At 41.2% G+C, this 12,909-nt stretch overlaps 1 protein-coding gene across 3 annotated transcripts in view; it reads left to right on the forward strand.

Moving 5' to 3' along the window:
• LOC140714637 (alpha-1,6-mannosylglycoprotein 6-beta-N-acetylglucosaminyltransferase B) overlaps positions 1-12,909 on the forward strand; it is an 888,843-nt gene that overhangs the window by 569,669 nt on the left and 306,265 nt on the right. For all 3 annotated transcript variants that reach the window (XM_073026014.1, XM_073026016.1, XM_073026015.1), the window contains exon 8: positions 4,791-4,960. In XM_073026014.1, the coding sequence (XP_072882115.1) occupies positions 4,791-4,960 (170 nt within the window). The remainder of the gene's footprint in view (positions 1-4,790; positions 4,961-12,909) is intronic.

Raw genomic sequence — 12,909 nt, forward strand, 5'->3', positions numbered from 1 at the left:
GCAGATGAAAATGCTGTACAAAACAACGAAGTACATAAAAGCGAGGCCTTTATTTACACTAATGTGGATGCCATACAGTCTGTACAATATTATCTGTTATATAGGGTATCAGACTTAATTTTTGATTTGACAAATAAACCACAATTTGCTTTGTGAAAGTTGAGAGGCGAAGAGCAAAGAACACCCTTTCAACACATCGATATTCTCAGATTATCTAACACCATGTAACATAAAGCACAAGACTAGACATCCAAAATGATTTTTTATATGAAATCGCCTAGGGAATACAAATTACTTTCCTTTGAGAAGAGCACACTGAGCGTAGATTCAGCACAAAAAAAGACATCCACTCATTGTCCCTGAGCACCAGCAGTGTCTTCTCTTTCATTGCATTTTAATGTTCCTGAGGAATTGTGTATTGTCTTTTACATTGGTCACATTATAATGCCATGAGAAAGGATAATCTAATGACAGAAATAAGACCATAACAATTATTTCATTCTCCTTTACACTTCCGTGCTGGAAATGACATTAAACAATCTCAAATGGGAGCAGAATTATCATTATCCCCCCACTCAGCCTCACCAGTGTAGACGAAAGGAAAATTTTTGGCACCAACTTGGCTGCAGGAGCTGCCAGGAGGATGTTCAATGACATTCAGCCACATTAGGAGCTCCGCTCCAGATTTATCGTCTGAGTTTACTCCCATAGCCTACATCTCTCTCAAGGGTGCCCACTAGGCAGTGGAGCTATTTACCCATAGCTGGGCATCTGGTTCATGAGCACCAGGGTGTGTCCACACACCAGTAGGCCTGCATGCTATGTATGCAGGAGCCAGACCTTCTCCCTGTCTTCTATATTTAAGACTGAGTCCAAAAGGAGTTCAGTTTCCATCTGTCGCCATCGAGGAGGCACTATATGAGGCTTGCTGTTGGAAAGGCTGGGTACTGGTGCGGAGAGACTTACACGTTCAGCCCTCCTTTTCGCAAGACTGCTAGCCAGCAGCAGAAGCTGAAAGTGAGAGTGACAAGCACTGCCCACTACACTGCCACACTAGATATGTCACAACAACCATTTTGACACCTGGTGTAATATTTGAGTAAAAAATATAAACATCTAGTGGTAATTGTAGGTTTTTTTGGGAGGAGATATGATAGAAACTAATCTTAAGTGATATAAGATTTTCTGAATGATCAGCGCTCCCTCCTGTTATGGACAATATTAGACACAAATCTAGAAACTTTACTGTATCCAAATTCAATCCTCCTTTACTCCAAAACACAGTTGTAACTGGGGCTAAAGTCTTTGGCATTACTCAGTAAGTATTGAACATTTTTAGGAGAAAGGCCAGATTTAAAGGGATTGGAACTGCCAGCAGCCATAGCTGGAAAAGATAACTTGGACTGAGAATTGGAAGGAGAATATAGTAATGCTGAAAAGGATGATTGGTGGCCATTGATTGGTGGAAGGAATCATGACTGGAACTGTAGGCTGCGATTGGGTAAGTTACGGGAGGATTATTTGGAACCTTCATTGATAATTGGGTATGCATGGATCAGAAATCAGGTTGTTAGGTCTGGCCATTAATGAAGCAGGAATGATTCACTAGTACAAGGAGGGGTGTGGTCATTTGGCCAGATGGATAAGAACCAAATAAATAAATAACCAACAGGGATCTCACTCTAATGCTGTGTTTGAAACACCTAGTTGTTCAGGAGTGCAATGACTGTTGCAGGGAAATGTAGTCTAAAACCCCTCGAACACACCAAAATAAATGATGCTCAAGGAAAGAAATTGTTCTATGTGCCTTGTTGCAGAAATCATATTAGGTGACTCGTGTTTGAAAATGTTTCACTGAATTTCAAGATTGAAATCAAACAATACTGAAGCTGTCGCCATCATGTTTAACTCCAGAAAAGATTGATTTTTAATTTCATTGGAGAAAACTGTTGACTGTTTAAATTTCTGTGCTATTACATTGTGATGTCGATTACCATTTGTTTCCCAAAAAAAATTACTTGACACATTTATAAATAAATAAATGACGTTAGCAAACAACACCCTTAACCTTTCTTGGGAATGTAAACTGACAACTTCATCACACAAGGCCTATAGAAGCATTACAGTGGATTGCATACAGTAAACTGAATGGTCTTAACAGGATGTAAGGATGCAAAACAGGAGTAATTATACTGATGTGACCCGGCATGTGCAGAATAAGTTCATGGGGCCTGCTCGTTATTAGGATTACATCTTCCATCCAGCATGAAGGCTTTTGTTAAATAGCTTATTGACTCAGAAAGGGGTAGAATGCTGTGAAGAAACATCAGTAAAAGCCATTCTGTACCTTTTAAAGAGGAGGTGGATTGTTTTGCAATCTGATGTTCAAGCTGATTGATACTTGGCCAACAGTTTCATGCCATGACCTCAAGTAAATTGGCTCCATAGTTTACAGACAATGTACTAAAGTCCTTGGTCGATCAGTAGTGAACTGCTGTTACTTTTCAATCAGAAAGCAATGAGAAGATTGATCTGTGGCTTCCAATACCACAAATCAAAACTCTGGATGTGGTATAGAAAGGTGCACAATGGCCTTGCACGTGATCTGGGTCAGTGAGTACATGCCAAGTCCCACATCAGCATCCTCAAACACTAATCAATGAAACATTCATATCTATTTACTTATGCTTATAAACGTGAGATTATGGAAATATTTACACACATTCATTCCATAACGTTTCCCTTCAAGAGCTGTCAGACATAAATCTCTCTACATAACTTTGACTGATATTTGAATTAAATAAACGTCAGTGAAGAAGAATTCATGCCACAGAGATTATTGGTATTTTGTAGATGTCCTTCATAGAGGCCACTGTTAAATGGCTTCACATCACTGCAGATCTGGCACAATGAAAAACATGGCCATGCACATTTAAAATAGATTAACCTTTTTTGGTGATAAAATAGATTTTGCTCTAATCTGATCTCCAAGTGCGAATCATCAACCTTTCTTTTCTGCAAAGACTTCAAATATATGTACAATGGAGGTCCTCCTATCACTGCTGGTCTTTTAGTATACAGTAACTTCCAGATTACTTCCTTTAGCACCAATTATCCTTTTGCCTTTTTTGAACCTGTTTTCTTTCTTCCAAAAGGATTTTTCCACCACAAACCTAGCACCAAGCCTGTCCACCCTTGTCCATCCCTTTCATTCTATTAAAATTGTCATATTTGAGTAGGAGGTGAGGTGTGGTGCAATTGTTGTGGACAGAAACCACCCACTACCTGTCGGTGTATGTACAATTTCCTTTCCCAATCTCCCTCTCTGGCAGAAGAGCTTGTTTGTCTTTGATGCTTGTACAGATTATTCACTGCAGTGTTGTGATTTGATCTTCAGCACATTCTGTCTGAGTGTAGCAGCTTTTAAAACTGAGTGGAGAAAAGAGCAGAGGAAAGGAGTGAGGGAAAGGTTGGGGTGGGAATGGGAGTGGAGTGCTAATTCAATAAGAATAATGGAGTGAATTCTGAGGGGGAGAGTATGCCCATGTACTTGAAAGAGACAGGAGGTGCCATGACAAATGGTATTGAATTTGCACTGCAAACTTTTGCAATACCTTATTAAATGCTTTATTACAGCCAAGATGAAATTTTGTTGGAACTGGACATGGTTGGCTGTGCTGTGATGTTATTGAATCATTATTCATGTCACTACCATATCCGGTTTGCTACCCAACAGATCAGATAAGAATGCACATTATTTTAAGAATAAATGGACATTACTGTAATAGTTTATTGATTTTAATTGGTCATTACATGTGGGATGGACAAAAGTGACATGCTGATCAAACTGGGTGCTGCTTTGCCTAATAATGAGATTATTTAAAATTCCTGATGAAGCATGTAAACAAAAACACTCAACACATTAATATAATCATGAGGCAAAGAGGCAACATAATTAATTATGATTTGAATTTGGACTTTAATTAGCATGTGGAATCAAATTTCTGTTCACTATGGTTGCAGATACGATGATACTCAAGCCAGAATTCTGACAGTGAAACTAAATGATTCCAAGACGATCTTTCTTGTTGCATGAAACCTTTAGCTCTCAGATCTCATGCATAGATTAGATCCAATTGCTGATCCATGTTATCGATCAAACTCTTGTTGTAAAACCTTACCTCAAATGGTTCAACTCTTATTAGAATGTATAGAAGTACAGCACAGGAAAGGGCCATTTGGCCCACAGTGTTGTGTGGAACTCATGAAATTAGTAATCACATGCCTGTCCTTATGTCCACACAATGACCATATCCTTCCATATGCAGCACATTCACGTACCTACCCAAGAAGCTCTTGAAATTCTCTATCATGTTTGCCACCACCATTATCCCAGGCAGCAGATTCCAGGCACCCATCGCTCTGTATAAAACAAAACTTGCCCTTTGAATTTACCCCTTCCCACCTTAAATGCATATCCTCTGGTGTCAGGTAATTCCACCCTGGGGGAAAAAAGATATTGGCTGTCAATTCTATCTATGTCTATTTTATAACCCTCTATCAAATCTCCCCTCAGCATCCACCACTCCAGCAAAAACAAGCCCTGTTTGTCCACCCTTTCCTTATAACACATGCCCTTAATCCAGGCAGCATCACGGTAAACCTCTTCTGCATGCCTCCAAAGCCTTGACGTCTATCCTATAATACGGCAACCAGAATTGAATGCACTACTCCAGATGTAGCCTAACTTGGTTTTACTACATATTTGTGTAACATTTCTATCTTTACAGATTTTGGTCCACCTGGGTTTCCTGACAGAGGAAGCAGGAGATGTTTTCAGTCCTATTGTATCGAAGGGTGGTCCATTGGGCGAGCTGGTTCAGTGGGCTGACATCTTGGCCACACTCTATGTGTTGGGCCACAGCCTGAAAATATCAGCCACTTTAAGGGAGCTCCAGAGGTATTGTGACTTCAATCACTTCAATACAAAATATGTGTGTGTGTGTGTGTGTGTGTGTGTGTGTGTGTGTGTGTGTGTGTGTGTGTGTGTGTGTGTGTGTGTGTGTGTGTGTGTGTGTGTGTGTGTGTGTGTGTGTGTGTGTGTGTGTGTGTGTGTGTGTGTACGCGCGCACGCTTCTGTTGGGAGCGATGAGGACCACTGACATCCTTGGGCGGTGTGTTTGTTATTTGTGACTGATGAGTCCAATCTAGGCAAAGGAAGTACCTCCTACACGTGGGGCATGTATGTGCAGGTTCTGTAGTTAAGGTGCCTGTAACTTGTTCTTTCTGCTGATGTTGTTTCCCAGGTGCTTTAGCATTGTGTTTTTCTTCATCTTTGATGGCAGTTGTTCAGAAGGCCGAGCCACTATGAGCAATTCAAGGCTGCATGCTCCCTAGAAGTGTGATCGACCTCAAGGGCCTTGAGCGAAGTCTTGAGTGTGTCCTTAAATTGTTGAAGGACAAATACAAATGGTTTCAATACAAAATGTACTCTTTTATGTTAATGGGATCTTCTCATTGTGCAGGATATATGTACTTCAGATATTGAGTATTTGAAATTGAAAATTTGTAAATAGCCAATATGTCAGGCAAACATCAATGAAGATATTCTCACCATTGTCTCCACTGTGCCAACCTTTACCCATCTGCTAGAAATCCATTCGCAGATCAGGACATCAAAACTAGTACAAAGCTCATAGTTCCTGTTGACAACGGTGATTGCTGTAATCCAATATGTTTCTGAAAATTTGCCTGCCAGGAATATCAAAACACTGAAGAGTCACAGAGTCAGAGATGCTATCCAGAAACATTCCCTTCGACTTAATGAGCCAATGTCAGTCCTCAAGCACTCGCTCACACTAATGCCATTTCATTATTCTCCCCATATACTTCTCATCCTCCTCGGATTCTACTACTTACCTACACATTCAGGGTAATTTACAATGGTCAATCAACCTACCAAACAACACTCCTTTGGGAGTGTGAGGTCACAGGGAGAACGTGTAAATTCCACACAGAGAGCAGTAGATGTCAGGATCAAACATGGGCCATTGAAGCTGCTAGGTATACATTCCCCAGTGGTACCACTGTGCCATTACCACCAGTGCTATCTGCACAGAATCCATGAAATCCATTGGCAATATAAGTGAATCAATGGCAGCATCCTCTCCTTGGCTAACTTTTCCAACACTGAGGCAACAATTAAATTCAGAGTCTCAGTCCATTGCATGTCCCGGACAGCAAACCTCTGAAATAGACACCTTACTCCAGGCCCCATGAAGGCAAGAGATTACCATGTAGACATTAAATGATTTAAATGTACTGTTAAAACTTTGTTGAAATAATATAACATTCCCATCAACTTCTGGAAATATTCTTGGCCCATAACCACTCAAAGTGAAGAAAGGGTTTTTGGATTGGCATTGAGAACCTCGAGTACACAGAACTGCAGGATAAATAGCAAAGGCAAGCTACTCATTTTTCCACCTTTGCTTCACCTGTAGCAGTCTATAAATCCAACAGCAGCAAGTCATCCTTAACTCTCAGTAAAAAAGAGTGTTCATAGACATGAAACTGCTTGAAATCTTGAGACACACACACACACACAACCACCACCACCACCACCACCACCACCACCACCTCCTCCTCCTCCTCCTCCTCTCCCCTTCCTTTCCAGTGCTGATGAAAGGTCTCAGCATGAAACATTAACTGTTTATTTCCTTCCTGATTTGCTGAGTTCCTCCACCATTGTGTGTATTTTAGAAAAAAAATGCTGGTTTTTTTTCCTTTCTATCTGCAAGTTTACCTGCTGATTCTCTCCAGCATTTTCAGATAATATTTTGTCTCTGTTGGTTCCATGATTGAGAAATATTGAATACAATACTTATTCCATCTTTACGCTTTTTATATCAGAAAATGTATTTATAATTTTATGATTTATATAATTTACGATTTTTTGACAGACTTCTTTAATGAAAGCTGTTTATGTTGGTCATGTATGGTAATATTTTAATTATATAGTTATTCTTTTAAGATCGCTGCAGCACTGACAAAACCATATTTATTACAAGTCCCTAATTGCCCTGAAGATGGTGGTGAGAAGCAGGCTTGAATAGTTGCAGTCCTTCTGATGATTGTACTCCCAGGGTGCTGCTGGGGAGGGAGGACTGGGTGTCACTGAGCAACCAGTGATAGATTTCCAAATCAGGATGGCATACAGCCTGGAGGGTGGGGGTTGGAACTGCAGGTTGTAATGTTCCCCTGCACCAAGTATTGTTGTCCTTTTCAGTGGTAAGTGGTGCAGGCTTAGAAGATGTTGTCAGAATAACCTGGGCAAATAACTTCAGTGCATTCTCTTGAATGTCCACACTGCTGCCATTGGGTCCAGGTAGTGGAGGAAATGAATGTTTTGTTTAGAAGACGGGATGCATTCATGTTGACTGCATTGTCTTAGATTACTTTGAGCTTCTTGAGAGTTTTTGGAGCTGTACTCATCCCAACAAGTAGAGAGTATTCAGTCACAATCCAGATCTGTGTGTTATAGATGGTGAAACAGTTTGAGGAGTCAGGAGACAAGTCATTCACTGCAAGATATCCAGACTCTGACCTGATCTGGCAGCCAAAGTTTTTATGTAACTGATCCAGTTAAGTTATTGGTCAGTAATAATCCTTGGTATGTTGCCAGTGAAGGATTCAGTAATCGTAATGCCTTTGAATGTCAAAGGTAAATGATTGAGGATGTTCATTGTCAAGCAATCCCATGAGACAAAGATTGGGAATACAACAAAGATATTTGGCAAAGGTACTTGTGATAGAAAAAAAGTAAGTAGAAGTATTATGTATTATAAATTAATCTACTATGTACTTTTGCAAGTTTAGCTACTTAACTCAATTTGACTTGCCCCATCAGAGTCTGCATTTTAGGAATGGACCAGTACTCTTTTTTTTGCATGGATTTGTTAGCTGCATCTTACATGAAGAATAGGTATATATTACGTTGTCTTGGAATTTGACAAGCATGATGAATGCCTGAATAAGCAAAGAGGAAATAGAGCATCAAATTAATGAATGTTCTAGGTTTAAAACTGCTTATATGTATACTAGGGTACTAGTTCTCTTCACAACCAATGAAATTTATCATGTAATTTGCTGGACATGTAGATTAAGGACATGTTAATTAGTTTTTCTTAGATGTACTAGATTAACCTGCCTTAGTTACCTTCAACTCCATTGATTTATATAAAAATATATATAAATCAACATTTCAAATTTAAGGTTCAAAATTCAAAGAACATTTATTATCAAAGTATGTATACTATAAACAACCTTGAGATTTGTCTCCTTACAGGCAGCCACAAAACAAAGAAACCCAATGGAACCCATTAAAAAAAGATGGTCAAACAACCAATGTGCAGGGGAAAAAAACAAATCATACAAACAATAAAAGTAAGCAAATAACCTTCAGAACTGACGTTCACAAAAGTGAGTCCACGGCCATGAAGTCAGTTTTCACAGCAACTGATTCAGGAGCCCAAAGTTGCAGGCCACAGCCTCTGTTCAGCACAGAGGCAAGTAGACACTGCGGGTCAGCAAGCTGAACCAGGCTGTCCTTCACCTCTGGCCTCAATGCCCTGACCTTTTCAATCCGGCTCAGTGTTTAAGCCGGGCAAACCTAGGGTGTTTCCTCATTCTTGGGCCCAAACCTCCAATCGCCTCACCTTGGTTCTGCTGCATCAAGTCTCCTCCAAATCCGCTGCAGTAATGGCCAGACATTGGGTCATTCCCCACTCTGCCTTGATTCAGCCTGTACCTACCACGCTGCCAACGTCCTGCACCTTTGAGACTTCTGTTCACTCGGCAAAAATGGCAGGTCATACAATTCGTATTTGTCATCTCATGTTATCCCAGAAGTGAGTATCAAGTTAGAAGTGGAGTAACTGAGATTATCCGTCTTATGTTTTTCTAAAGCAAATGTGTGAACAACAGGCCATTGAGTGAAAAACCAAAACATCAATTATGTTTAATCACATTAAACCAGAATGGAGTCTAGTGGGGAAAATATAGATGAGAAATTGGTACACTAAATCATCGGTGCATTAAGTTCTGATGCCAAATCAGGGCACCCTAAAAAAAAATTGAACACTGTGAAAGAATCACTGAAACCTGTCCTGCAGTTGCCAATGGGGCCATACTCACTTTGACACAGCTGCCAACACTTGTGTATTGATCACAGACAGGCCTTTTTAGAAACATAATCCCCATGGCAACCCTATAGCAGCAGTCCTCATGATGGCTGTCTTGGATGAAATAAGAACTGTGGGGGAGGGGGAAAGAGGTGCACACACATAGGTGCATGGATACACACACACACACCACCCCCCCCCCCCCCAAAGACAGGGTAATTAAAAATAAACCTAGTATCTTTCATCTATTTACTTCCAGCTAAAATATCTGGAATAGGAATAGGAGGGAGGGCATCCATATAGGAAATGAGCTTTCACACCTGCAAAGCTGAACCATGGGTACCACAGCAGGGCAAACCATTTCATAAGCTGAGTGTGAGCTACTCGGTACACTCCCTAGCAATTGTAATTACTGAATCTTGTTTGATTCGATCAATTGCAGACACCCACATTGCCATCTGTGCTGCTGCATCACAATAAAAGGTATTTTGGCTGGAGCTCACAAGTGCAAATATTTTGTGTCTTGTCTTTGCAGGGCATCAGGAGAGGCTGCTTGTTTTACTCTCTTTAGAAGGGGAGATCATAGAGCAAGAGGGGTCTCTCAGAGAAGGGAAGGGGTGGTGTAATAATCATTGCTCTGAGCACTACCCCAGAGACTGGCACTGTGACAGATGAGCACATTACATTAGAATGATATGTACCACCAGGGAGCGAGTGAGTTGTAGGCTGCCATTAGCCTTGTGCAATCTGGTCTGGGGTTGCCAGAGGGAAGATGTAGCCTGCTATACAGCCATAGAGGATTCAAATGAGGGCTGTTATTTGTTTGCCTTTATCTCACATCTGATAGTGGTGTACATTTCAGACCACATGAAGGAAATAACAAGGGTTTGTCATCTTGATGCCAGGAGACAGGATCTCTCTAAAGGCCATGAACACACATTTCTCGGATTTGGCAGCAGTCCCATCATGAGGTATTCACTGGGGCCAGACTACAGATTCTGTGGAGTGCTTTTGCTGCTTCGATGCAGTCACAGCCTATTCCTGGTGGTGCTCTGATCTCTGTCACACAGCCCGTTACTCTCGTTGAACAGTGACATTCCATTTATCAGCAGTCCGCCACTCTCGTTGAGTGAAAGGATCTCCCCATGAGCTTCTTGTGGTTCTACAAGCACACAGTGCTACTGTATTTCAACAACTAGATGTTCTCCACAAAGGGGCTCAGGAAGGGGGGGAGATACTGCACATCAATGCCGAACTCTGTTGCAGAATGTCGCTCCCCAACAGTTTGCTATCCAACAGGGACAAAGGTATAATATATTGGGACTCACCACCCCTTCCACCATTGCCAGTTCCCCAAATCTCATGGATTTGTACAATGCAAAGTCCTTCTCAGATTATGCATGGTGCTGGCTCCAAGAAGATGACTGAAGAAAATGAACCAGACTGTGAATCGATGTCTATCAGCCAGGTCAGTTCCAGGTCTGAAAGTTGAAACAATGATAAGTTGACCTGCTCACCTTGCCTACCCAATGGGGATCTGATGTGATATGTTCGGGGCACTGATATATCCCTAACAATGACACCAGGTCACCCCAACCACAGGCTCTCAGGAAACACTCTTCCAGACTGTACAATCAGTTGATTCCAGAAAGGAGTCTGAGGCAAGCCCATCTAAGGCAAAAGTTTCTTGCGGACTACCATGTGTAACTATGTGGATGAATGGAAACTGCCTCTAAGCACCCGGTCTGTATCATTATAGGCAACTCTGGGATATAGCAATTGGTCATCAAAACCACTCTACAAACAGAAATTTACATCTCACAGACAAATATCACGATATAGCATTTTTATTTTATTTGATGGAACTTTATTACAATCAATCATCAGGACAACTTCACTCTCCAAATCTCCTTATTTGGAGCAGATAATACCCTTTATTGTGTGGAGCTAATCCATACTGATGTAGGAGCTGCTGGTATTGCTGCACATTCCGTCATGCCTTACTCAGTAGCATGCATTGCAAATCATCAAGCTCTTGCAACATTTTGACAGTAAGTAATATTTCTCCTTAAGAATTAAAGCTTCACTACAATGCATCATGAGGTTGTGAAATCATTGGGCTGATGCTGTAGCTGTTCTGATACTGACACCGACTGCATGTGATCTCCGAAACAAAGTTGTTTATTACCTAAGTGCTCTTATGCCCTGCTGGTTTTGCTGTAAGAAAAGCTGTTATTGTCATTTTCAAGGGAAGAACTGCCAAGAAAGACAGAGAAGTGTGAGGAATGTTGCATGGTGAAAAGAAACATCTGATTGATGTTGCCCTTTCTCCAGGAGATCTTTTTTAGGCAGAGGGTTGAAAGGAATAGATGAGAGTATATTAATGTGAAGGGATGGCTTGTACAGAAAAGAATTATAATACCATGGTCATATCCAATTATTGCAAGCCAAGTGAAAAACTATGCTTCACCCACTGATTGTTCATCATATACCTTAAAGTTTATTTGGTAAAAGGGGCTAAAAAAAATTAGGTTCCAAGGGAGCCTCATGAGTGATTCCCAATTCTTAATGACTGTGAACTTCATTTGGTTGGTCTCTTTAATATGTTGTGATGTGCATTGCTTGATGAGTTTAAATTTGGTTTGTAATTTGACATCTAAGAAACATTTTTAAAAAAGAAAATCTTGTCATTAGTAATGGTCACCACAAACTACTCACCCAGAACAATCTTTAAAACTGAGCAGGCTTCTGGCCATTAAACAGAGCATGGCAATGTTCTCCCCTAATCCCATCAATTGTGCAAGATCTACCCCATAAATACTTTGGGAATGGTATTTAAATGGGAGACATTAAATGACAGCACTGTGACAGACTACTCCGCAATCACTGAGCACCACCTGTCACACAGCAGGACAGGCGCACAAGAAGGGTTATACATTAGTGTACTGGAAGTAGGGACCGACAGTCCTCAATATTGACCCCATGAAGACATGCGCATCTGGCCAAACATCAACAAGGAAATCCCCTACTGATTACCATTCATTGTCCTCCCTCGGTTGATGAATAAATGGTGCTCCAGTATTTGAAAGAAGCACCCATAAAGCCAAACAAAGGAAAGCTCTAGGTAGAATTTTTTTCTCCGCCTTTCTTTACATTTGCTCAGTGAGGACATTAGAGATGCCAGGCAGGATAGCTGAATGCTCCTCTTGTGGGATGTGAGAAGGCAAGGAGACCTTCAGTGTATCTGTTAAGTACAACTGAAAGAAGTGTATCCAGATGCAGTTTCTAACAATCTACGTTGAGGAGTTGGAGCTGGAACTGGATGAACTCCAGATCTTTCAGGATATTGAAGGAGTGGTAGATAGGACATAGAGAGAGATAGTTTTACCCAAGGTGCAGGACACAGGAAACTGGGTGACCGTCAGGAAAGGGAAAGGGGTTAAAGAGCCACTGAGAGTACCCCTGTGGCCGTCCCCCTCGACAACCAGTATATCACTTTGGATACAGTTGTGGGAGATGACCTAGCAGAGGAAAGTCACTGCAGTTGCATCTCTATCACTGAGTCTGGCTCTGTGCCTCAGAAGGTAAGGGGGAAGCGGCACACTATGGTGATAGGGGATTCATATGTTAGGGGAACAGAAAGGAGGTTCTGTGGGCAAGAACGAGATCCCTGGATGATATGTTGCCTCCTGGGTGCCAGGATCTTGGACATCTCAGATTGAGTCTT

The sequence above is a fragment of the Hemitrygon akajei genome, chromosome 22, assembly GCF_048418815.1.
Source record: "Hemitrygon akajei chromosome 22, sHemAka1.3, whole genome shotgun sequence".
In the NCBI taxonomy this organism is placed as follows: Eukaryota; Metazoa; Chordata; class Chondrichthyes; order Myliobatiformes; family Dasyatidae; genus Hemitrygon; species Hemitrygon akajei.